Raw genomic sequence first — 22,697 nt, 5'->3', positions numbered from 1 at the left:
TCCTCCTCATTGCTCCCATTTACAGTGTATGATGCCAAGCTCCCTACAGATTTGTTGAACTTCAGATCTTGCGATCTGCAACCTCCCCACATACAAAGTAATACAGAGTGTACTGTATCTCTGCACCTGTTTCTAGGGATAGAATCTTAAAAAATCTGAAGATGTTGGTGCTGGTGAAGATAGTACTCTTGGTCCAAAGTGTTCTGGCAGAGTACAATCATTCCTAATTCAGATTGTTGCAGCAATTTGTTACAAAATGAACAGGGGAGAGAGTGGGGGGTGGGGGAGGAGAGAGAGACTGGGAGGGGAGAGAGAGAGACTGGGTGTTGGGGGTGGGGGGGGGGGGGGCGCAGAGAGAGAAAGAGAGAGAGAGACCTACCAGTTGTGTCATTGAAGTTGTTTGTTTTTAATGTTATTTTATGTTCCTTTTAATCTACCTCTGCATTTTTGTCATGTTGCTGTGTAATATATATCTGTTTCTGAACCCTTATTTATTAATGGCAAGATGTTCTGCTCGCCACGTTGACTTCTTCATCCAGTATGTGCAAATGGTTCTTTTTCAATTATATTGTTACCGGACCAGTAATCCAGAGAACATGAGTTCAAATCCCACCATGGTAGTTTGAGAATTTAAATTCAGTTTTGAAAATCTGGAAATAAAAAGATGCTATAAGTAAAAGTGACCATGAAGCTGTCAGATTGTTGTAAAAATCCAACTGGCTCACGAATGTGCTGTAGAGAAGGAACCCTATCGTCCTTACCTGGTCTGACCTATATGTGACTCCAGTCCCACATCACTGTGGCTGAATCTTAACTGCCCCCTGAAGTGGCCTAGCACACCATTCATCACCCCACCTTCTCTGGGCAGCTAGGGATAGGAAATAAATGCTGGTCTTGCCAGTGATGTCTACATCCCAAGATGGTGCAGTGGGTCAGATGCTGATCGTTTGCCTCCATCCTGGGTTTGAATCCAACCCAGCTTGATTGCATTAAAATCTTCTGATTATAATAGGCATGTGTGAACGGAGCTTTTGTTTGTATAAAAAAAAAAGAACATCCTAATTTGGTAATTATTTCTATAAAATTTGCAGTCTTACTGAAAGTATAAAGCTTGGGAAGTTTAAAAAAAGAAACACACACACACTGACTTCAAGGTTGGGGTTAGAACATGTTTTCGGTGACTAGCAAATGGCTTTACTGACTGAGTGATGGATGCATGGCATTCTCAACTGGCAGCATGTTTCTGGTGTTAGGTGGCTCCAGATCTGCCCCCATTCCAGTCCAAAGTCACATCCTTCATAAAAGTGAATGAAGCTGCCCATGGAAACAGGCAGCTCCTTGTTCGTGATGTCAATGGAGTTACCTGGAGAAAAATGAACCAAAATATTAGTGGGGTTATTTTTGTGAAAGGGTGAAAACAGGCGGTGACACGCAGCACCAGGTTTCATGATGGCTCAGGGACCGAGTGAGAGGGTATACAGGTTCAGAAGCGGCACTGGGCGTCCTGGTGGAGGAGGTCCAGAAGAGGAGGGACATCAAGTACCTGCAGGGTTGAAGAAGTTCACCGCGCCCTCCTGTCCCCTCTCCTGCGGCAGTTGGTGCTGCTCTGCCTGGCCTCGTATCTCATCCCTCCTGCAGACCCCGGGGCGCCTCTAGCAAGATACCCATGACTCCCTTTTACCTAGTGACTCCTATAAGGTAGAGTAGCACAGCACTCATACTTTTGGTGAAATCGTCAGGGAATTTCTAGATTAAATGTTGATCGAGTGTTAGTGAAGTTTTGACAAAGTGTCCCAGAAAGTCTCCCGATGTGTTTCAAAAGTCCTCTTCATACCTCCAGCCATAAGTGAACATTAAAAGATATAATATTCTTTTAAGTAGCGCTCAATCCTCAGCAACAACTTGTTTGCTCCCAATCAGCTGGTCGCTGCTAGGAGAGCGTGTTAAATCAAATGCTACACCAGAATGTCATGCAGCCTTGTTATTGAGTGCTAGGGGCAATTTAAGTGGCAATCATCATGGCAACGATCCTCCTGGCTGCTGTTGCTAGCACAAGCGGCAACCCCTTTACCAAGATGGCGTCTTGTGCTAAACAGGCTAAACGGTGTTTTGGTTCAAGACTCCACCTTGATCACATCAGAGGCTCTTTAATTTTGGATAGCAAGTTGTTATTAATTGCAAATAATTTAAATTTGTTTTGTGTTCTTGTGCAGCTGGGCAAGAATTCCTACTGAGCACTTACTCCGAGGCTCCCCTCCCCCTCCTCAAAGGCGGTATGGCCACACCATGGTGGCATTTGACCGACATCTCTACGTGTTTGGTGGTGCTGCAGATAACACATTGCCTAATGAGCTACATTGCTACGATGTGGACTCTCAGACGTGGGAGGTCATCCAACCCAGCCCAGACAGTGAGGTGAATTGAGTTGTGTACACTACTCAAATACATGGAGAAGAAATTGTCTCATTTTCATTGTGTTTTAAAATACACTATGATCTCATTTTTCAATTGTTCTTTACAGACCATGGGTAATTCAAGCAATTTTAAGTTGCAAAAGATGTTCTTCGAAAGCTCTCTGATATGTCGCGTGACTTCTCATAACAGTGATGTTTATATGGAACCCCCCTATCTTTTATTAATTCCTAGGATGTAGGCGCCGCGGACAAGGCCAGCATTTATTGCCCATCCCTAATTGCCCTTGAGAAGGAGGTGGTGAGTTGCCGCCTTGAACCGTTGCATTCCTTGTGGTGAAGGTACTCTGTCCCCCTCCCTTATCTCACCTCCCCTACCCATGGTCAATGTTGAGTTCTTTTCCTCTTGCCATTGGTTACTTTCATGCCTTTGCTGCAAGTGAGAGCATGAATGTTTGTGCCTTCGAGTTGGCTTTGCAATACATAAGAATGTAAGAAAGAGGAGCAGGACTAGGCCATTTGGCCCCTGGAGCCTGCTCTGCCAATCAAGATCATGGCTGATCTGATCTTGGGCTCAGCTCCGCTTCCCTGCCTGCTCCCCATAACCCTTCACTCCCTTATAGCTCAAAAGTCTTGTCGATCTCCACCTTAAATATATTCAATGACCCAGCTCACACAGCTCTCTGGGGCAGAGGATTCCATGGATTTACAGCCCCTCTGAGAAAAGAAATTCCTCCTCATTTCTGTTTTAAATGGGCGACCCCTCATTCTGAAACTATGCCCACGAGTTCTAGATTCCCCCACGAGGGAAAACATCCTCTCTGCATCTACCTCGTCGAGCCCCCTCAGTATCTTGTATGTTTCAATAAGATCACCGTTAAACTCCATATGAATATAGACCCAACATGCTCAACCTTTCTTCATGTCAACCCCTTCATCTCAGAAATCAACCTTGTGAACTGCCTCCAATGCAAGTATATCCCTCCTTAAATAAGGAGATCAAAACTGTACGCAGTACTCTAGGTGCAGTTTTCCACCCCCACTGTGCCTCTTGCTCCCCTTTCGGGGATGTGACTATTTTTTGACATCTCTTTTTAGCACAGAATCCTTTTTGTAACTCTTCTTAGCCTGTTTTCAGCATTTTTTTTTAAATTGACCGATCATAATTAATATGGATAGTTTATATTGGTTCATTATGTCACCTAAAAGAAGTTGACTATTGCAAGATCAATGTCTCTTGTATAGATTGATGCTCTGTTCAATTCTGTATTTGGTCGCCTAGGTTATTTGTAGTAGCTAAAGGTTATTCTCATTTTGCAAACGAGCACTGGACCTAAATTGAGTTATCTTGATATGTACATTTGTAAACGACCAATACATTTTGCTTACACAGTATCGCTTTTTGGAATCCATGTTATACCAGAACATACTGGCGATAATGTATTTATTTTAATGTAGCAGTGGAAATGTTGTTTTGTGTATTGCAGAATACACAACTGCGCAAAGAACATTTTGTTTTCCAAAGAGTGAGTTTACATGTAGTGTTGAATATTTTTGTATTTAACATATGAAAACGTCTCTTCATTTATTTCCCCCTCTCAAAAGTCTGTTCTTCATGCATGTAAAAATGTATCCCAGCTTCGAGATAATTTCATGTTTTCCTGACCCAACAATTGTTCACATCTATACAGGTATGGCACAGTACAGATACGAAACACATCTTCGTGCTACTAAAGGGGATATAGTTTACTCTTGAAATGCATATTTCACGTGTGCCTGACTACATTGGTCGATAGAAAGTGCTTGCCATTACATGTTCAGTAGGAGTATTAGTGCTTTGCTGAGATAGTGTAAGTGAGGGGATTTCTCCTATCTGACTGGCCAGGTTAGTGGAGGGAGTGAGATTATGCAAATAGTCCAACCAAGATTGTTATTTTGGGATTAAAAACAAAATGCAGGAAATGTACAAGTCGTTGACCTCCATGAAGAGATGAGACAGCTCATGACCTTTCAGGTGTGTGCCTTTCATCAGAAGACAGGTAGACACCTGAAACATCACAACCTGCCTTTCTCTTTGCAGATGTTGACTGATCTGTGTGTTTCCAGTATTTACAGTTTTTTTTTAATTTAAAGGTTATTTTGGGACTTTGAGTGTGCTTGTGCTGGGTCCAGGGTGTTCTCCGTCTCCATTTCACAGCACACCACTCAGTGGTATAATTGTTGAAACAGCAAAACTGAGTATCACACAGCGTTCCGCTCAGCAGCATTGTCCTTGGTTCTGTAAAGTAGAAACTCTTTGCTGTGATTGCAAGCCTGAGCACTTGTGTGTGTTGTGTTACAAGGTTGAAAAGATGTGAATTGCAGAAAAATAAATTTTCTGCAGCCTTGTATTGGGAAACTGCTGATCATAATATTACATAAAACTGCATAGAATACACAGCACCAATACAGGGCATTCAGCCCAGCTAGTCTGTACTGGTGTTTATAATCCACCCGAGTCTCCTCCCATTCCATCTATCTGTAATATTCTGTCTAATATGTTCCTATTTTTTTTTTACGTGCCATAATATTCCAGTGTATAATTCTCACCTTCGTGTATGTTTTACTGTCTTCAAAATACAGGGGAGCAACTTGTACACAGAGGCAACTTATGATCCAGATTTTATGGTAAGTTGCTTATTCCATCAGTGCTACACCATGTATGTGTAAAACACTACATTTTTGGAGTTGACTCATAGTTTCTAATGAAATGAATGAAAGATTTGGGGAGGAGGGAGGGGAGTTATTGTGTACGACCAGTTTGCAAAGTGCTCCAAGATTTAAACCAGTACATTGTGAAAGGTTTGACTTTTCACAATATAGTACCTGTTTCATAAGTATTGTGGTATTTCCTCTGGAAGAGGAAGAGGACCCATTATCTGTATACAGAGCTTTAAAGCCATTGTTTCGTGTTATCAGTCTCATTAACGATACACCTTCCCTTGTAAGTGGAGAGACAGCAGTCTTGCAAATTTGTTTGTTTTGGCATTAAGTCAGGGGTACAGCATTTAGTCACAGTACAGAATGTTCCTTCAGAGCTTTTGGGTTTAAGATAATGATTTCTTCCATTCGTTACTGTATTGTGGTGAGGCAGATGCAGTACATTTCTGCCAGACTTATTCATGAGTCTGACGCTTTTTATACATGACTTCAGTGTTTTTAGGAACATGCAGAGTTTGAAGGTGCGCCAATTGGAGGAGGGAAAATGAAGATGCATGTGAGGGGCACTGGGTACAAGCACGCAATTATTCAGGGTGTTTGCGTCAAAAAAATGTGCTAATCTATTTCCGCTTGTTCTGCTTGGCACTTGAAGTCAAAACATTTATTGCTACAATATGTTTGCTATTTTTTGTACTACATTTAATGTTTCTGTTCTGGTAAGTTAAAGCTAGCTCTGTATCAGAACTTGTGCTAGGGAGCCTGTCACAGTAACGTTGGCTCAAAAGCAAAAGCTGAGGTGGAACACTCAATGACTTCGGAAACCCTAGTCCAGACCACCAGTAGGTGTCATCAATACTGCAGGTATAGATTTTTCCATAAACCGAGTCTTGACAAAGGGTTTTCAATAAATTCTGAAATGGGGATATTATGAACCATTCGGCATGTTTAAAATATAACTAGTGGATCTCCGTTGACATTGCACACCAAGGCAATAAGGCAACAGTCCAGTTACTCTTGTGTCGTTCTCCATGCAAATGTGGGTACATTCAATCATGGCAGGGAATCTAGATGAATTATAATGCAGATTTCAATGGTGTGGCATTTTCCCTGTTGTAGACCTACACTAGCTTATTTTAAGCACCTAAAGTAAAAGCAGGAAAAATAAAACTTGAGAAACATTGTTTTTTTTAGCTTATCATTGTCTTCTCACACAGTTCAAGGTTAATCTCTAAATGTAACTGCCAAAGGCAACAGTTAGTAATGGGCTTCATAACATGTTGAGGCTGAACAAACTGCTTTATGACCATCTCTGGGAATAACATTGCTGTACTAATATGATTCATTTGGATTTGATTTACTTGTTTTGACGCAGTAAAGTTCACCTGACAAAACCTTGGACTACTGTCCAAGCTGTTAGCAACACTGATATCCGATGAATTTGTTACTTCCATAATGGAACGGCAAAAGTAATTAATCGGACACTAATATCCCCGAAACCGCATCCCCCCTTTGCCACAAATCCACCGTGCAGCTTAGTCCTGGACCTTGCGCGTGGTTCACAGGAATCCTTTACATTGTATGCCCATAACTTCTGAACCGTCTGTTTAGAGACTAGTCTTAATAAGTCTCAAGCTTAACCTCTATTGGGATTTTGCTGTCATTGCAGAAAGACCTAAACCTATTTCATCCCTGATCAGCTTAGTCTTCGAAGACTGTGCCCAGGCAAAAGTTGCCATTCACCACTTACTGATATGGAATTGGAACAGATGCCCCTTGAATTTTCCAATCAATACCTCGAGATCTCCCATTGAGCCATACAATGCTATAATTCTGCATTTGGGGCAGTAATATTCTACTAATTAGCCCATTGTCCAAGATGGTGAGTAGGGTGTCAGCAGCACTGTATCATTAGCAAAAAGGAACACTGCAATATTTTTGTAAAAGCCCGGGTCAGACACTTCCATGTCTGTTCCTTACAATGCCATTCAACATAATTGAATCGGATGTGTGGCAGTAAGCCTTATTCGTCTTTCAAGAGAGATGGGTTCAGTGGGTCTATCCTCTACTCTGTAATGGATCTTCGATCTGGAGTACACATCTTGGATAAAATGCAACACTTGGCTTCCAGTAATGCTTTAAAGGCCCTCTGCTTTCGCTTGACTGCTCCTTCCTTTTGCAGTTATCTTCACACTGTTTATTGGAATGGCTGAACATATACAATGCTTGCATGTGTGCATTTGCTTAGAAGTTATTGACACCAGGATTAAGATGGAGGACCAGGAGCAAGTATTGCCAATGACACTTTGCCATGGCACCCAGGAAACCTACCTCCTGGGGAAAGATTCAGTGCCTCTTGGCAGCATTGGTGCCAGATTGTCTTATTTATTTATTTGTGTACGGGATGTGGATGTCACTGGCACGGTCGTCATTTATTACCCATCCCAAATTGCACCTTGAGAAGGTGGTGGTGAGCCACCTTCTTGAACTGCTGCAGTCTATGTGGTGAAGGTACTCCCACAATGCTGATTTTGTTGTAGTGGTTTGGTATAACTGAGCTAGGGCATTTCAGAGGACAGTTAAAAGTCAATCACATTGCTGTGGGTCTGGAGTCACATATAGGCCAGACCGAGTAAGGGAGGCAGATATCCTTCCCTAAAAAGACATTGGTGAAACACTTGGGTTTTTCCGATAATCCGGTAGTTTTATAGTCATCGTGACTGATACTAACATTTTTTTAATTCCAGATTTATTTAATTAACCAAATTTAAATTCCCCAACTGCCATGGTGGGATTTGAACTCTCATCCAGAATATTAGTCCCGGAATATTAGCTGGATTACTAGTCCAGTAACATAACCACTTTGCTACTGTACACTATAGGGTTTACCTCTGGCAATTTTGCTTTCAATCCAGGGTATTAGAACTGCAAACTATCATTTTTGTGTCAGCAAAAATGTGTGTGCGCGCATGTGCGTGTGCTTCTGGTCATTTTCCTGATCTGCCGTAGTATCTAGGTGGTGGGCCGGGGACTATGATTTACATATTTTAGACAGCTATTTGCATATTACTCTGTGATTTTTGACAAAGTTTCCATATAACGAATGATTTTATACAGGCAGGATGGTGCTGCAGCCCAATGGAGTGCGAACGTGTTTACCATGGAGTGGTGGGGAGCAGGACAATATCTTTCATTCTCCACATGCTGAATTTCTGACCTTAACTGTGCTGTTGAGGGTAGATGCTAGATGCGTTCCCACAGGACGATGGTCCCATCAGGATCAGACGAGTGCTACTGCATCTCGCAATGCTTTCTTTGGAGTCATCTGATGCCTCTGCATCCACAATGAGAAAGAAAACAAAATGAGCGTGGAATACAATCTGCTGCTTGGCCTCTGGGCTGAGGGTGCTTCATGATGCTGTTTCATGGGGACTTAAAAGGGTAAAACAATTCTGAATTGATAAGTGCTTCTAGTTTGTTGTCTGGTATAGTTGAACAGCCATTCTTTTTAAATGAGGTGTTCGAAGCCTGTTGGACTTTTGTAGGACGAAGATACCCTTATCAAAGTAAAGTGAGCTTGACGAGGACATAAAACTCTAATCATGCTTGGGTGTTCTCAAATGTCTGTTTCATTTCCGCCCCCCCCCCCCCCCCCCCCTCTCCACTCGCCATCCCCTCGCATGACAGTTGGAAGTGAAAGGGTAAACTTATTGGTTGAGTTAGTGAAGATGATCTCGTCTCTGCTGTTTTGGTTAAGATCAAGTGAACAGTCCATGTGGGATTAAATGAGCTAGATGTAGATCAGTGGGTTGTACATTCAATCCCTAAGAGAAAAGCTTGTTGTTTTCCAGAGCGTGATTGTAATACAGTTCAGTACTTATCTGTGGAGGTGATTCATAATCACAGCCCCTCAATGTTTAGTATGAAGCTTGCTAGCACTATCCAGTGGCATAAAAGTAGCACTGCAGTCACATTATCACAAGGAGTAATCCACCTTTCAGCATTGTGCAGCTTCCATGCCATAATGGGCAACGGTTTTGACTTGAGAACACCTGAGGTGTTGTTGGATGGTGTTAAGCAGGCATAAAAGTTCAGCTATTGTAGGAGCAAATTCGGCAGATTAAAAAATAATGCAATTTGTTTTTCTTCCCTTTTTGGTATCCTGGGGCTGTAAATAATTTCCTGAATGAGAGGGCAGACAGACCTGTGACACTGCTGCTTTGTCAATTACCTGCCAATGTAGAGCAAAAGCAATCTGGTGTGATGCTATCGCTCACGTTTTCTCAATCTTTCTGGGCAAATGCTAAGCCTCCGAACAAAAGCATGGTTGAGATCAATACTTGGGCAGGCTTTTGTGATCAGATGCAAACATCCTTATACCACATTGCTCAAACCCATTGCTACTGTGCCTTTTTTTGTTTGCATTCGCTGCAACATGTAACCTTATCTGTTTCTTAACAGCTTTGGATTGGAGAACAGGGAACAAAAAAAGTAAACCACATTCTCATAGTTGAGCAAGTGCACAAGCTTGTAAGAATAGATCATTCTAGTTCCGGATATAAGTCGCTACTTTTGCAAATTGAGAATGTGAGCTAAAAGGAGGATAAAACCATCAGAGATGCACCGTTGGGATAAAAAGAAACCGAGCTTTGCTCCCAGAAAATCATTCCATATTTACTCTTACTAAAATGTGTGTAGTTCTTTTTATTTTTTATTTTATTTTCTCTCTTGTGGGTCAAGTGTTGTTCCATAGTTGATAAAAATGGGTGTGCAGATTGCTTGTTTCACAATTCTTTGCCAGTGAGAATTTTGAGGAAGTGCGGAAGACTCACCAGTTTGTCTCCATTTTTGTTCCTGCGATTTCCCTTGCCATCTTCTCTTCAATGCACGATTGAATTCCGAGAACTGTGTGGAGCATTGAGGGTGCAAATCCAAATCCTACCGCTCTGTGGCAGGTGTTGGGGTATACCAATGCACTGCTCCGCCATGCTGGCCTGTTGTAATTGTGCCCATAGTCCCAGGCTCAGATTGATATGGTCCCAATTTTTCACTTTTAGTGGCGGGGTGGTTGAGTGTTGAAGCTGTATATGTGTTTGTGTAGTCACCTCTCTTCATGTACAGCCTATAAATTATTTTTTGGAAGTCCTCACATCACATCAAGTGCGGCAAGCTGAAAGTTTAAAAAAAACGTAGCCATACATCCAGAAATTCCCAGCATACGCTCTTTTTAGAAAAAAAATCTCCTTTGCGTACTCCCAATTCCTGTGCTGGTTGCGAGGAGAAATATGAAGTAGTGTTGGGGATCAATCCCTGTTTGAATCTTCCTTTTCCCTGTGGGAAATGCTCTTTCTCCGAAAGCACAACTGAGATTGAAAGCTGGAGCCACAAGCTTATTATCTACAGCTTGATGGCTGAGAGCCCACACACGGTCATCTCACTGCCTTACTTGTGATTAATTTGGAAGCATTCTCACAATTATCAACTTAGTTTGCTACTTTTGTAGCTATTCGTATCAGCTAATCAAAGTGCTGCTTCAGAAAATTACTAGTTTCTCACAGAGCTCTTAATGTTCCCATTTAATTCTCTGCTCCTGAGCTCTATTGATCTATTACAAGGTTCCAGATTGCAGTGATGACCATGTTGTGTTTCACCACTGGTGTGAGTACTTTATAGCATTTTTTTTGGAAGGGCTTCCCCTAATTTTAATACTGATGATCAATAAATGGATGAGGACATCCATTAGCTGGGAATGCTAGCGGGAAAAACAGTAGGGTTGGGTTGCTGGAATTTCTGAGTGCATGTTCTCTCTTTCATCCCCCCTCCCCCGCCTCCATCTCCCACTGTCAATCCCTAATGGGTTCAAGCACTGGAGGTCGCATATTGTGGGGATTGGAAATAGTGAAGGGGTAAGGCGAGAGAGAAAAATTATTTAGTTTGGCATTGTCACAATGATATAAAAAATGAAACGTTAACACTTAGTGCAGTAGTGTACTTTCCTGAAATTGGGGTTGATGCACACTTATGGAGCAGAATAAAGAGATTTTTAAAATGCATTAAATTTGTGCTATATCCAACTCGCGTGCGAGTGCTTGATGTGACTGAATAGAGGAAGCTTTGCCTTTAACCAAACTCTTGGTTTACCTGACTTGAGAGCACTTTATATTGGCAGTGGGTATATAAATTAAAGTTCTTCCGATTCCAATCACAGCAACAATATCCCTATATCTTCCTCCTGCCCCCCCACCTCCCCCCTAGTAAAAGATTTTTCAATACCATTAGTGAAAGAAAGAGTAGACAAGTGACCTTAAAAGTTACTTCAGCCCTGAAATGCTTTCATCCTTTCAATTTTCAGATGCCAAGTGGAAGACTTTTCCATGCTGCAGCAGTTATTTCTGACGCTATGTATATCTTTGGTGGGACAGTGGACAACAATGTGAGGAGTGGAGAGATGTATCGGTTTCAGGTAGGCAATGAGCCAAATGTTTGCACACACACAGTTACACGCATTAGGCCCTATTGTATAAAACAAGTGGTGCCTGATGCAAATGATGAGCACTAAATCTCGAAGAATGGCTAGTTAGCAATGTGCGACAAGGCTGAAGTTAACTCATATCCTAAATTATAAAAGTGAAGCTGAAGATGGTTCAACATGTTCACTGGGCTTTAATGTATATCACTGCTTTCAAGTACACTTTAAGTAGTTATTCCTTGTATTAAACGTGTGAAGAAACCTAGAGGTCTTGAACATTTGCACAGCTCACTGTAGTTATACTGCACTATGTGACTTTGGCAAAATTACTATGCTGCATGATTTGCACTGCCATATTGTATGTTTTTTATTCAAAAGATTAATCATTGCAGTATTAAAGAACAAAAAAAAATGTAAGAATGTGAGTCATTGCTGGATTGTAGTGTGATAGGTTATGGACAATTGAGGCATCACACAAGCATAAATACAAGATGGTTACTAATAAATTCTAATGGGAAAAGAATGGGGAACTCGCTACCATTGGAAGTGATTGAGGAAAATGGCTCAGATGCTTTCAAAAGGAAACTAGACGAGTACATGAGAGAAAAGGGAATTGAAAGGCTGAGATGAGGTAGATGGAATGGGAGGAGACTCGTGTAGAGTAAAAACACAAGCACATACTAGTTGGGCCGATTGGCCTGTTTCCATGCTGTTTATTCCATGTAATTCTGTGCTGTCGGTGTGCAGCACCTACACACGTTGCATATTCAAATCTCTGACTTTCAATTCCAGTTTTCCTGTTATCCAAAATGCACTTTACATGAAGATTATGGGAGGCTGTGGGAGAACAGGCAGTTCTGTGATGTGGAATTCATCCTAGGAGAGGTAAGAGATTTTGTACTAATCTTGATTCACACCAATGTTTTCAGCCGTGTTGAAATTGGTTAATGTGGGAAGGGAAGATTGCTTTTAAAAGAAGATTGAGTGTTGCAATTTGAGAACTTTGTCCTTTCAGTACTGGAACTTGGCGTGATCCAGTGCAGTCAGATGATTCTTCAATTTGTTTTATCATTCTTTAAGACCTCATCTACCCTAGTTGATGATGTGTCCTAAGGATGGAGTATTAATCATCATTATGTCTAACCTGATACCAGAAAGAAGAGCGAGTTAAAGGGCATATAGCACTTGTCACAGCTCGAAGCAAGTGGTTACGAAAGAAAATTACCCAGGCCAGAGATCGGCTGAAGCAGGTAGGTAACCTATGAATTAATTAAAACACTCTAGGACTGTTGAATAGCCTTTACTGTGCTTTGCAGAGCTGGTCTCCCAAATGTTGCTGAAAATTGCACCATTTGAAAGAGAGAAATCCAGATGTCTGCATCATGTGTTAAACCCTGATTAACATTGAAGTCAGTGGCAAAGTAAAACTGGCTGCCGAATCACTCAACCTGTTTCACGCCACTGGGATAGACCAATTTCTCAATGAGTGGTTTAACCGATGCATTATGCATATCCTACCTTTATTAGTTGCTTTTCTACAATGTTTAGATACTGCTAGAGTCCATTATTACTCCTGGGTGTCTCTTTTTGAGTTACCCGGTACTAATTCTATTCCATTCATTTCTGTATTTATGTTGCACGTTACTTTGTCCTATTGAAGCATGGGTGGGACTGCACTCGCCTAGTTCCATTCTTATCTATCTAATCGCAGCCAGAAAATCTCCTCTTCTCACTCACATCGTTACCTCTGGTGTTCCCCAAGGATCTGTCCTTGGTCCCCTCTTATTTCTCATCTATATTCTGCCCCTTGGCGATATCATCTGAAAACACAGAGTCAGTTTCCACATCTACGCTGACGACACCCAGCTCTACCTCTCTACCACTTCTCTCGACCCCTCCACGGTCTCTAAATTGTCAGATTGCTTGTCCAACATAAAGTACTGGATGAGCAGAAATTTCTCCAGTTACATATTGGGAAGACCAAAGCCATTATCTTTGGTCCCCGACACAAACTGCATTCACTAACCACTGACTCCATCCCTCTCCCTAGCATCAATCTGAGGGTGAACAACACTATTCGCAATCTTGGTGTCATATTTGACCCTGAAATGAGTTTTCAGCCACATAACTAAAACCGTCTTTATCCACCTCCATAACATTGCCCTCCTCCGCCCCTGCCTCAGCTCTTCTGCTGAAACCCTCATTCATGTCTTTGTTACCTCTAGACTTGACTACTCCAACTCTCTCATGGCTGGTCTCCCACACTCTACACAACGTAAACTTCAAGTCATCCAAAACTCAGCAGTCCGAGTCCTAACTCGCATCAAGTCACGATCACCCATGACCCCTGTGCTTTCTGACCGACATTGGCTACCAGTTAAACAATGTCTCGATTTCAAAATTTTCATTCTTGTTTACAAATCCCTCCATGGCCTCGCTCCTCCCTATCTCTAATCTTTTTCAGCCTCAACCCCACGAAATGCCTGTGCTGCTCAAATTCTGGCCTCTTGAACATCCCTCATTATAACTGCTCAACCATCGGTGGCCGTGCCTTCAGTTGCCTGGGCCCTAAGCTCTGGAACTCCCTCCCTAAATCTCTCTACCTCTCTCTCCTCCTTTAAGTTGCTCCTTCAAACCTCCCTCTTTAACCAAGCTTTTGGTCATCTGCCTTAATTTCTTCTTTTGTGGCTCAGTATCAAATTTATCTGTTTTGTCATATAACACTGCTGTGAAGTGCCTTGGGATGTTTTACTACATTAAAGGCGCTATATAAATAAAAGTTATTATTATTGTTAATGGTGAAAATAATGACATTTGTGAATGTTCTCTTAATGTCAATTGGCAAATGGCCACTTTCTTCCTGCACTATGAATTTGACCTTGATTTTAATATTTTACCCCAATATATGTACCTCCTGGCCATCAGAAAGCCAAGCAGGAGACCGCAGTTGAAGAAGAAACAGCAGGCACTAACTTGAAACCAACACGGTCCCTCCTTCAGCTGGAGGTGGTGATCCGTGAAGCTGAGGCACAGCCGTTTGAGATCCTAATGCAGTTTCTCTACACAGACAAAATCAAGTACCCACGGAAAGGTAACGTTCAATTTTCTGCTGCCAAATAAAACCCCTCTAAATCCTATATTTTTAAAATTAGACCTCCCCTGCTTGTTTGTTTTCAGACATTATTGAGGGCACTCTGATTGCTTACTCCTTTCTAAACTCATTCAGAATTAGTTTTATCCACAGAATTGCTCAAACTTTTCCATTTTTATGGATGTACTTAATTATTTTCTGCAGTGACTCCATTAGTAGAAACAGCACGCAAAAGAGCCATGTAGTCAGGTTTGATTTGCAGTTTGTTATTTAGTTTTAACCAGGGTGGCACCAGGGACAGCACCTCTGGGCTAGTCGGGAAAATCAGCCAACATTCCCACTGCTGATCATTATCCATCAATCACCGCTGTTAACATAGAAACATAGAAAATAGGAGCAGTAGTAGGAGTCTGCACCGTCATTCAATATGATCATGGCTGATCCTCTACTAAGTGTGTGGGTGTGGATATCAAGGATAGGATCTGGCTCATTTGCAGTGCTGCCATGTTTGAATAACCAGCCAACATTTACTGGCTAAACTTGCACAAAGAAAATGACCACCTTCACATTACAGGAGGGCAGCAGCGCCAATGGAACTGCACCCTAACAGCAGTCGATATCTGCGGGGGTGGGGGGGGCGAGGGGAGAAATCTGACAGAAAATATTCCAAGAAAGGCTCTCAGAATTCATTTTTGTGGTTTTCCCTCATTTTGGGCTGATCTTATTTAAGCAGAATATAACTCTAATACTTCCTATGATGGTATATTTTTTGGATAGTAAATGACTGACATAAGTGTATCTGTTGCTCATTTCATGTTCTGCACTTTTAAATGACGTGGCTTTGCTGGATGCTGTCCATGTAGTTTTTGAGCTGAGCATTGACCACAAATCGAATGTGACAGTAAATTTGTGGATCTCCTGTGGCATTGCAGACTTCCGTGTAAATTGTAATTAGAAGATTCGCTGTAGAGCAGTTTGCGCAACACACTTAGATTTTTATTTGCTTGAACTTGTGTTTCCTATTGCTATGTGTGGTTTTCTAGTGGTATCAGTAAAAATGACCGTGAAGCTGTGGGATTGTCATTTAAAAACCTAACTAGTTCAATAATGTCCTTTTAGGGAAGGAAACCTCCCGTCCTTGCCCGTTCAGACCTCTATGTATCTCCAGTCCCACACCAACATGGTTGACTCTTATCTCCCCTCTGAAGTGGCTGAGCAAGCTTCTCAGTTACATCAAACTACATAGCAGTTTGAGAAGGCCCACCACCACCTCCTCAGGGCAATTAATGATGGGCAATAAATGGCCCACATCCCGAGAATGGGAAAAAAAAGGAACCAGAATGAAACTCGAGAGATAAGAATGTGCCCCTGTCTGTGTTCCAAGTAAGTAAGGATTTGTTTATATCCTTGTCTTAAATATTCCCATTTTTAAGTGCCTTTTCCTGTGCACATCATGGGCTGAGTACCTTACAATACATAGTATTATAGCTTTCTGCTCCTTTCACAGGTGCCAACAAAACTTTTATTTTTACTTATTTTAAAAAGAAAATTAGGTGAATATTCTGCTCATCAATATGAGCAATGATGGTGGGGAACGGAAATATTTCCACTTTCTACTTTCCTGTCAACATAAAGCACTTCCAGGTCAGATACTATATGGATTAAGCACCAAATCCTGCTCCTGAACAAATTGTCATGGCTGAAATATTTACACTGTGTTTTCTTCTATGTCATGTAGGTCACGTGCAGGATGTCTTGCTGATAATGGATGTTTACAAGCTGGCCCTGAGCTTTCACCTGGCTCGACTGGAACAGCTGTGCTTACAGTACATCGAGGCCTCCGTCGACCTTCAGAATGTGCTCACTGTGTGCGAGAATGCTAACAAATTACAGTTGGACCAGCTAAAGGTATGTGTCCCATGCGGTGAGGACAAAACAGCTAAATGGCTTCATATAAAAGTGATATTTGCCATTTACAATCTCACTGTTCCTACCACAGGGAGTTAACCTGTTTGCCCACTGTATTGCATATGCATTGAGCTATTGGGTAGTCTGTACCCAGCAGAGAGATTAATCGCTTCACTGTTTAATTAGCTTCTAAGCCAGCTGTTTCCAGCCTAGTGATTAACATTACAGCTGGACCGGTGACTGCTTGATGTTAGCACTTGCTACCAAAGGTACAAAGGTGTCCCATTCCCTAACACTGACTTCAGTTACCTGGGATGAATAGCATCTCTCTTAAGCAGCAAAAAAAATCAATGCCATTCTTGCAATATCAGCACTTCCAGGTTAGATATTATATGGATTAAGCACCAAATACTCTGTGTACACTGAATCATTTCAGGAACTGTTCCACTTTGCAGAGATGGGAATTGTTTCAATATCCTTTTTGTTTCAGGAGTACTGTCTGAATTTTGTGGTGAAAGAATCGCACTTTAACCAAGTGATAATGACCAAAGAATTTGAGCATCTTTCCACCTGCTTAATAGTGGAGATTGTAAGAAGGAAGCATCAGCCCCCGACACGAGTACATTCTGATCAGCCTGTTGATATAGGTAATATGTGTGAAATAAACATTTCTTGCACTCAATTCTATTTGATAGTTCAATGCAAGCGAGGGAATGGAAGACCAGCAGGAAGAGTAGTGCAAGGAAGGTAGTGCAGGGGTCCCCTGTGGTCATCCCACTGCAAAACAGATACACTGCTTTGAGTGCTGTTGAGGGGGATGACTCATCAGGAGTGGGCAGCAGCAGCCAAGTTCATGGCACCGTGGCTGGCTCTGTTGCACAGGAGGGCAGGAAAAAGAGTGGGCGAGCGATAGTGATAGGGGATTCAATTGTAAGGGGAATAGATAGGCGTTTCTGCGGCCGCAACCGAGACTCCAGGATGGTATGTTGCCTCCCTGGTGCAAGGGTCAAGGATGTCTCGGAGCGGGTGCAGGACATTCTAAAAAGGGAGGGAGAACAGCCAGTTGTCGTGGTGCACGTTGGTACCAATGACATAGGTAAAAAAAAGGGATGAATTCCTACGAAATGAATTTAAGGAGCTAGGAGCTAAATTAAAAAGTAGGACCTCAAAAGTAGTAATCTCGGGATTGCTACCAGTGCCACGTGCTAGTCAGAGTAGGAATCGCAGGATAGCTCAGATGAATACGTGGCTTGAGCAATGGTGCAGCAGGGAGGGATTCAAATTCCTGGGGCATTGGAACCGATTCTGGGGGAGGTGGGACCAGTACAATCCGGACGGTCTGCACCTGGGCAGAATCGGAACCAATGTCCTCGGGGGAGTGTTTGCTAGTGCTGTTGGGGAGGAGTTAAACTAATATGGCAGGGGGATGGGAACCAATGCAGGGAGATAGAGGGAAACAAAAAGGAGGCAAAAACAAAAGACAGAAAGGAGATGAGGAAAAGTGGAGGGCAGAGAAACCCAAGGCAAAGAACAAAAAGGGCCATTGTACAGCAAAATTCTAAAAGGACAGAGGGTGTTAAAAAAACAAGCCTAAAGGCTTTGTGTCTTAATGCAAGGGAGTATCCGCAATAAGGTGGATGAATTAACTGTGCAAATAGATGTTAACAAATATGATGTGATTGGGATTACGGAGACGTGGCTCCAGGATGAGCAGGGCTGGGAACTCAACATCCAGGGGTATTCAACATTCAGGAAGGATAGAATAAAAGGAAAAGGAGGTGGGGTAGCATTGCTGGTTAAGGAGGAGATTAAGGCAATAGTTAGGAAGGACATTAGCTTGGATGATGTGGAATCTATATGGGTAGAGCTGCAGAACACCAAAGGGCAAAAAACGTTAGTGGGAGTTGTGTACAGACCTCCAAACAGTAGTAGTGATGTTGGGGAGGGCATCAAACAGGAAATTAGGGATGCGTGCAATAAAGGTGCAGCAGTTATAATGGGTGACTTTAATATGCACATAGATTGGGCTAACCAAACTGGAAGCAATACGGTGGAGGAGGATTTTCTGGAGTGCATAAGGGATGGTTTTTTAGACCAATATGTCGAGGAACCAACTAGGGGGGAGGCCATCTTAGACTGGGTGTTATGTAATGAGAAAGGATTAATTAGCAATCTCGTTGTGCGAGGCCCCTTGGGGAAGAGTGACCATAATATGGTGGAATTCTGCATTAGGATGGAGAATGAAACAGTTAATTCAGAGACCATGGTCCAGAACTTAAAGAAGGCTAACTTTGAAGGTATGAGGCGTGAATTGGCTGAGATGGATTGGCGAATGATACTTAAGGGGTTGACTGTGGATGGGCAATGGCAGACATTTAGAGACCACATGGATGAACTACAACAATTGTACATTCCTGTCTGGCATAGAAATAAAAAAGGGAAGGTGGCTCAACCGTGGCTATCAAGGGAAATCAGGGATAGTATTAAAGCCAAGGAAGTGGCATACAAATTGGCCAGAAATAGCAGCGAACCTGGGGACTGGGAGAAATTTAGAACTCAGCAGAGGAGGACAAAGGGTTTGATTAGGGCAGGGAAAATGGAGTATGAGAAGAAGCTTGCAGGGAACATTAAGACGGATTGCAAAAGTTTCTATAGATATGTAAAGAGAAAAAGGTTAGTAAAGACAAACGTAGGTCCCCTGCAGTCAGAATCAGGGGAAGTCATAACGGGGAACAAAGAAATGGCGGACCAATTGAACAAGTACTTTGGTTCGGTATTCACGAAGGAGGACACGAACAACCTTCCGGTTATAAAAGGGGTCGGGGGGTCTAGTAAGGAGGAGGAACTGAGGGAAATCCTTATTAGCCGGGAAATTGTGTTGGGGAAATTGATGGGATTGAAGGCCGATAAATCCCCAGGGCCTGATGGACTGCATCCCAGAGTACTTAAGGAGGTGGCCTTGGAAATAGTGGATGCGTTGACAGTCATTTTCCAACATTCCATTGACTCTGGATCAGTTCCTATGGAGTGGAGGGTAGCCAATGTAACCCCACTTTTTAAAAAAGGAGGGAGAGAGAAAACAGGGAATTATAGACCGGTCAGCCTGACATCGGTAGTGGGTAAAATGATGGAATCAATTATTAAGGATGTCATAGCAGTGCATTTGGAAAGAGGTGACATGATAGGTCCAAGTCAGCATGGATTTGTGAAAGGGAAATCATGCTTGACAAATCTTCTGGAATTTTTTGAGGATGTTTCCAGTAGAGTGGATAAGGGAGAACCAGTTGATGTGGTATATTTGGACTTTCAGAAGGCGTTCGACAAGGTCCCACACAAGAGATTGATGTGCAAAGTTAGAGCACATGGGATTGGGGGTAGTGTACTGACATGGATTGAGAACTGGTTGTCAGACAGGAAGCAAAGAGTAGGAGTAAATGGGTACTTTTCAGAATGGCAGGCAGTGACTAGTGGGGTACCGCAAGGTTCTGTGCTGGGGCCCCAGCTGTTTACACTGTACATTAATGATTTAGATGAGGGGATTAAATGTAGTATCTCCAAATTTGCGGATGACACTAAGTTGGGTGGCAGTGTGAGCTGCGAGGAGGATGCTGTGAGGCTGCAGAGCGACTTGGATAGGTTAGGTGAGTGGGCAAATGCATGGCAGATGAAGTATAATGTGGATAAATGTGAGGTTATCCACTTTGGTGGTAAAAACAGAGAGACAGACTATTATCTGAATGGTGACAGATTAGGAAAAGGGGAGGTGCAAAGAGACCTGGGTGTCATGGTACATCAGTCATTGAAGGTTGGCATGCAGGTGCAGCAGGCGGTTAAGAAAGCAAATGGCATGTTGGCCTTCATAGCAAGGGGATTTGAGTACAGGGGCAGGGAGGTATTGCTACAGTTGTACAGGGCATTGGTGAGGCCACACCTGGAGTATTGTGTACAGTTTTGGTCTCCTAACCTGAGGAAGGACATTCTTGCTATTGAGGGAGTGCAGCGAAGGTTCACCAGACTGATTCCCGGGATGGCGGGACTGACCTATCAAGAAAGACTGGATCAACTGGGCTTGTATTCACTGGAGTTCAGAAGAATGAGAGGGGACCTCATAGAAACATATAAAATTCTGACGGGGTTAGACAGGTTAGATGCAGGAAGAATGTTCCCAATGTTGGGGAAGTCCAGAACCAGGGGTCACAGTCTAAGGATAAGGGGTAAGCCATTTAGGACCGAGATGCGGAGGAACTTCTTCACCCAGAGAGTGGTGAACCTGTGGAATTCTCTACCACAGAAAGTTGTTGAGGCCAATTCACTAAATATATTCAAAAAGGAGTTAGATGAGGTCCTTACTGCTAGGGGGATCAAGGGGTATGGCGAGAAAGCAGGAATGGGGTACTGAAGTTGAATGTTCAGCCATGAACTCATTGAATGGCGGTGCAGGCTGGAAGGGCCGAATGGCCTACTCCTGCACCTATTTTCTATGTTTCTATGTTTCTATAGTTTTCTGCCTTTCTGTTTTTCACTACTTCCACTATGTAAAGATATGCAAAATATTCCCCAATCTTGATTGCTGGCTTCTGCAACTCAATAACCTACTGATATAACTGGATCAAGACCTAGCTCTGTCAAGCCCGTGTAGTGACTGATGTGCATCGGCCACCCCACGTTAAAAGAATCCATGCACAGGCATCTTCCACCTTTCAGTATGTAGTTCCGGACTGAGATTGTCAGGTCCCTCATTGAAACACCTGTGAACTCATCTATTTTTGGTGTAGAAGCGGGTCATCCTCGATATGAGGGACTGCCTAATACTATATACTACTATAACTGGTCCTGGGTTATTCACCCCAACTGTTGCCCTCACGGTGGGGAGGTACTTGTTGCTTCTTAATATTTATTTCTGAAAGTCTGGTCAATATCAGAAATCAAGTTTGGCCACTCTTGTTTGGGATAGAAAAAGCAAGCCTGGGAGGAAATCGGAGATTTCTGGAAGAATGAGGTTTGACTGCAGGAGATGATGGGATGCAATGCAGTGGTCCAGGAGCAATGAAGCTTGAATCTGGCTCCATTTGGCCCAGACAAAGGTGTGACTGACTATAGTCTGTCCACTGCAAGTCCCAAAGCGTTTTACAGCCAATGACGTACTTTTTGAAGTGTAGTCACTGTTATAATGTAACAGTTCTATTCTCCATACTATAAGAAGGATATAGAGCCACTGAAGAAGGTGCAAAAAAGATTCACTGCGAGGTTAAACGAAAGATTGAACAGGCGGGGGCTCTTTGCTCTGGAAAAGAGAAGATCAGATTATGAAAGGGATTGATAAGGTTTCCACTTGCAGGGGAAACCAGAACTAGGGACCATAAATATAAGATAGTCACTAATAAATCCAGTAGAGAATTCAGGAGAAACTTCTTTACCCAGAGAGTGGTTAGAATTTGGATTGGCCTACCACAAGGAGTAGGTGAGGTAACTAGCATAGATGCTTGTAAGGAGAAGCTAGATAAACACATGAGGTCGAAAGGAATAGAAGGATATGTTGAAAGGGTTAGATGAAGAAAGTTTATGGAGGTACGTGCAGAGCGTAAACGTGGGCATGGACCTGTTGGGCCGAATGGTCTGCTTCTGTGCTGTAAATACTATGTATTCTCACTGCCCTCCGATTGCATGTCAGTGAACTTCAATGCTTGTGGTTTATTAAATCTATTGTCGATTTGCAAGGATTTTTTTTGAATTATGTTTGTTGGAATTGACCAGCAGGATACATTTTTCTTTTGACCTATAATTGTTTTTTATTTTACTGTCAGGCACCTCTCTGATCCAGGATATGAAGAGCTATCTGGAAGGAGCAGGCATGGAATTCTGTGACATAACCCTACTGTTGGATGGACATCCCAGGCCAGCCCACAAAGCAATCCTAGCTGCCCGTTCCAGGTCAGTAATAAATGAAACATTAACTCCTCTACCAATCACTTTGCAGATGACCACTGGACTTTCTCTTGGCAGTAACGTTGAATGCCGTTCGTAACTGAGGAAGTTGTGTCCTCCATGATTTTATGTCAGTGAGTTTTCAGACATTTGCCCGGAATTTGTGGTGGGTACTTTTGAAACTGACCGCAACTTC

General features: G+C 42.6%; 1 protein-coding gene and 1 long non-coding RNA gene across 4 annotated transcripts in view; one reads left to right on the top strand and one right to left on the bottom strand.

Moving 5' to 3' along the window:
• The window catches only part of lztr1 (leucine zipper like post translational regulator 1), a 75,597-nt gene that overhangs the window by 26,616 nt on the left and 26,284 nt on the right, over window positions 1-22,697 (top strand). For all 3 annotated transcript variants that reach the window (XM_070887610.1, XM_070887611.1, XM_070887612.1), the window contains exons 9-17: window positions 2,214-2,415; window positions 5,034-5,078; window positions 11,461-11,571; window positions 12,370-12,462; window positions 12,732-12,827; window positions 14,503-14,668; window positions 16,407-16,576; window positions 17,067-17,223; window positions 22,381-22,507. In XM_070887610.1, coding sequence (XP_070743711.1) covers window positions 2,214-2,415; window positions 5,034-5,078; window positions 11,461-11,571; window positions 12,370-12,462; window positions 12,732-12,827; window positions 14,503-14,668; window positions 16,407-16,576; window positions 17,067-17,223; window positions 22,381-22,507 — 1,167 coding nt within the window. The remainder of the gene's footprint in view (window positions 1-2,213; window positions 2,416-5,033; window positions 5,079-11,460; window positions 11,572-12,369; window positions 12,463-12,731; window positions 12,828-14,502; window positions 14,669-16,406; window positions 16,577-17,066; window positions 17,224-22,380; window positions 22,508-22,697) is intronic.
• LOC139268851 (uncharacterized) overlaps window positions 10,251-22,697 on the bottom strand; it is a 65,589-nt gene continuing 53,142 nt past the window's right edge. Inside the window, exon 3 of the long non-coding RNA XR_011594126.1 lies at window positions 10,251-10,278. This is a non-coding gene — a long non-coding RNA (uncharacterized lncRNA). The remainder of the gene's footprint in view (window positions 10,279-22,697) is intronic.

The sequence above is a fragment of the Pristiophorus japonicus genome, chromosome 8 (genome assembly GCF_044704955.1).
Source record: "Pristiophorus japonicus isolate sPriJap1 chromosome 8, sPriJap1.hap1, whole genome shotgun sequence".
NCBI lineage: Eukaryota > Metazoa > Chordata > Chondrichthyes > Pristiophoridae > Pristiophorus > Pristiophorus japonicus.
Note: the sequence above shows the minus strand (reverse complement) of the source record. Positions and strands in the feature narration are given on the sequence as shown.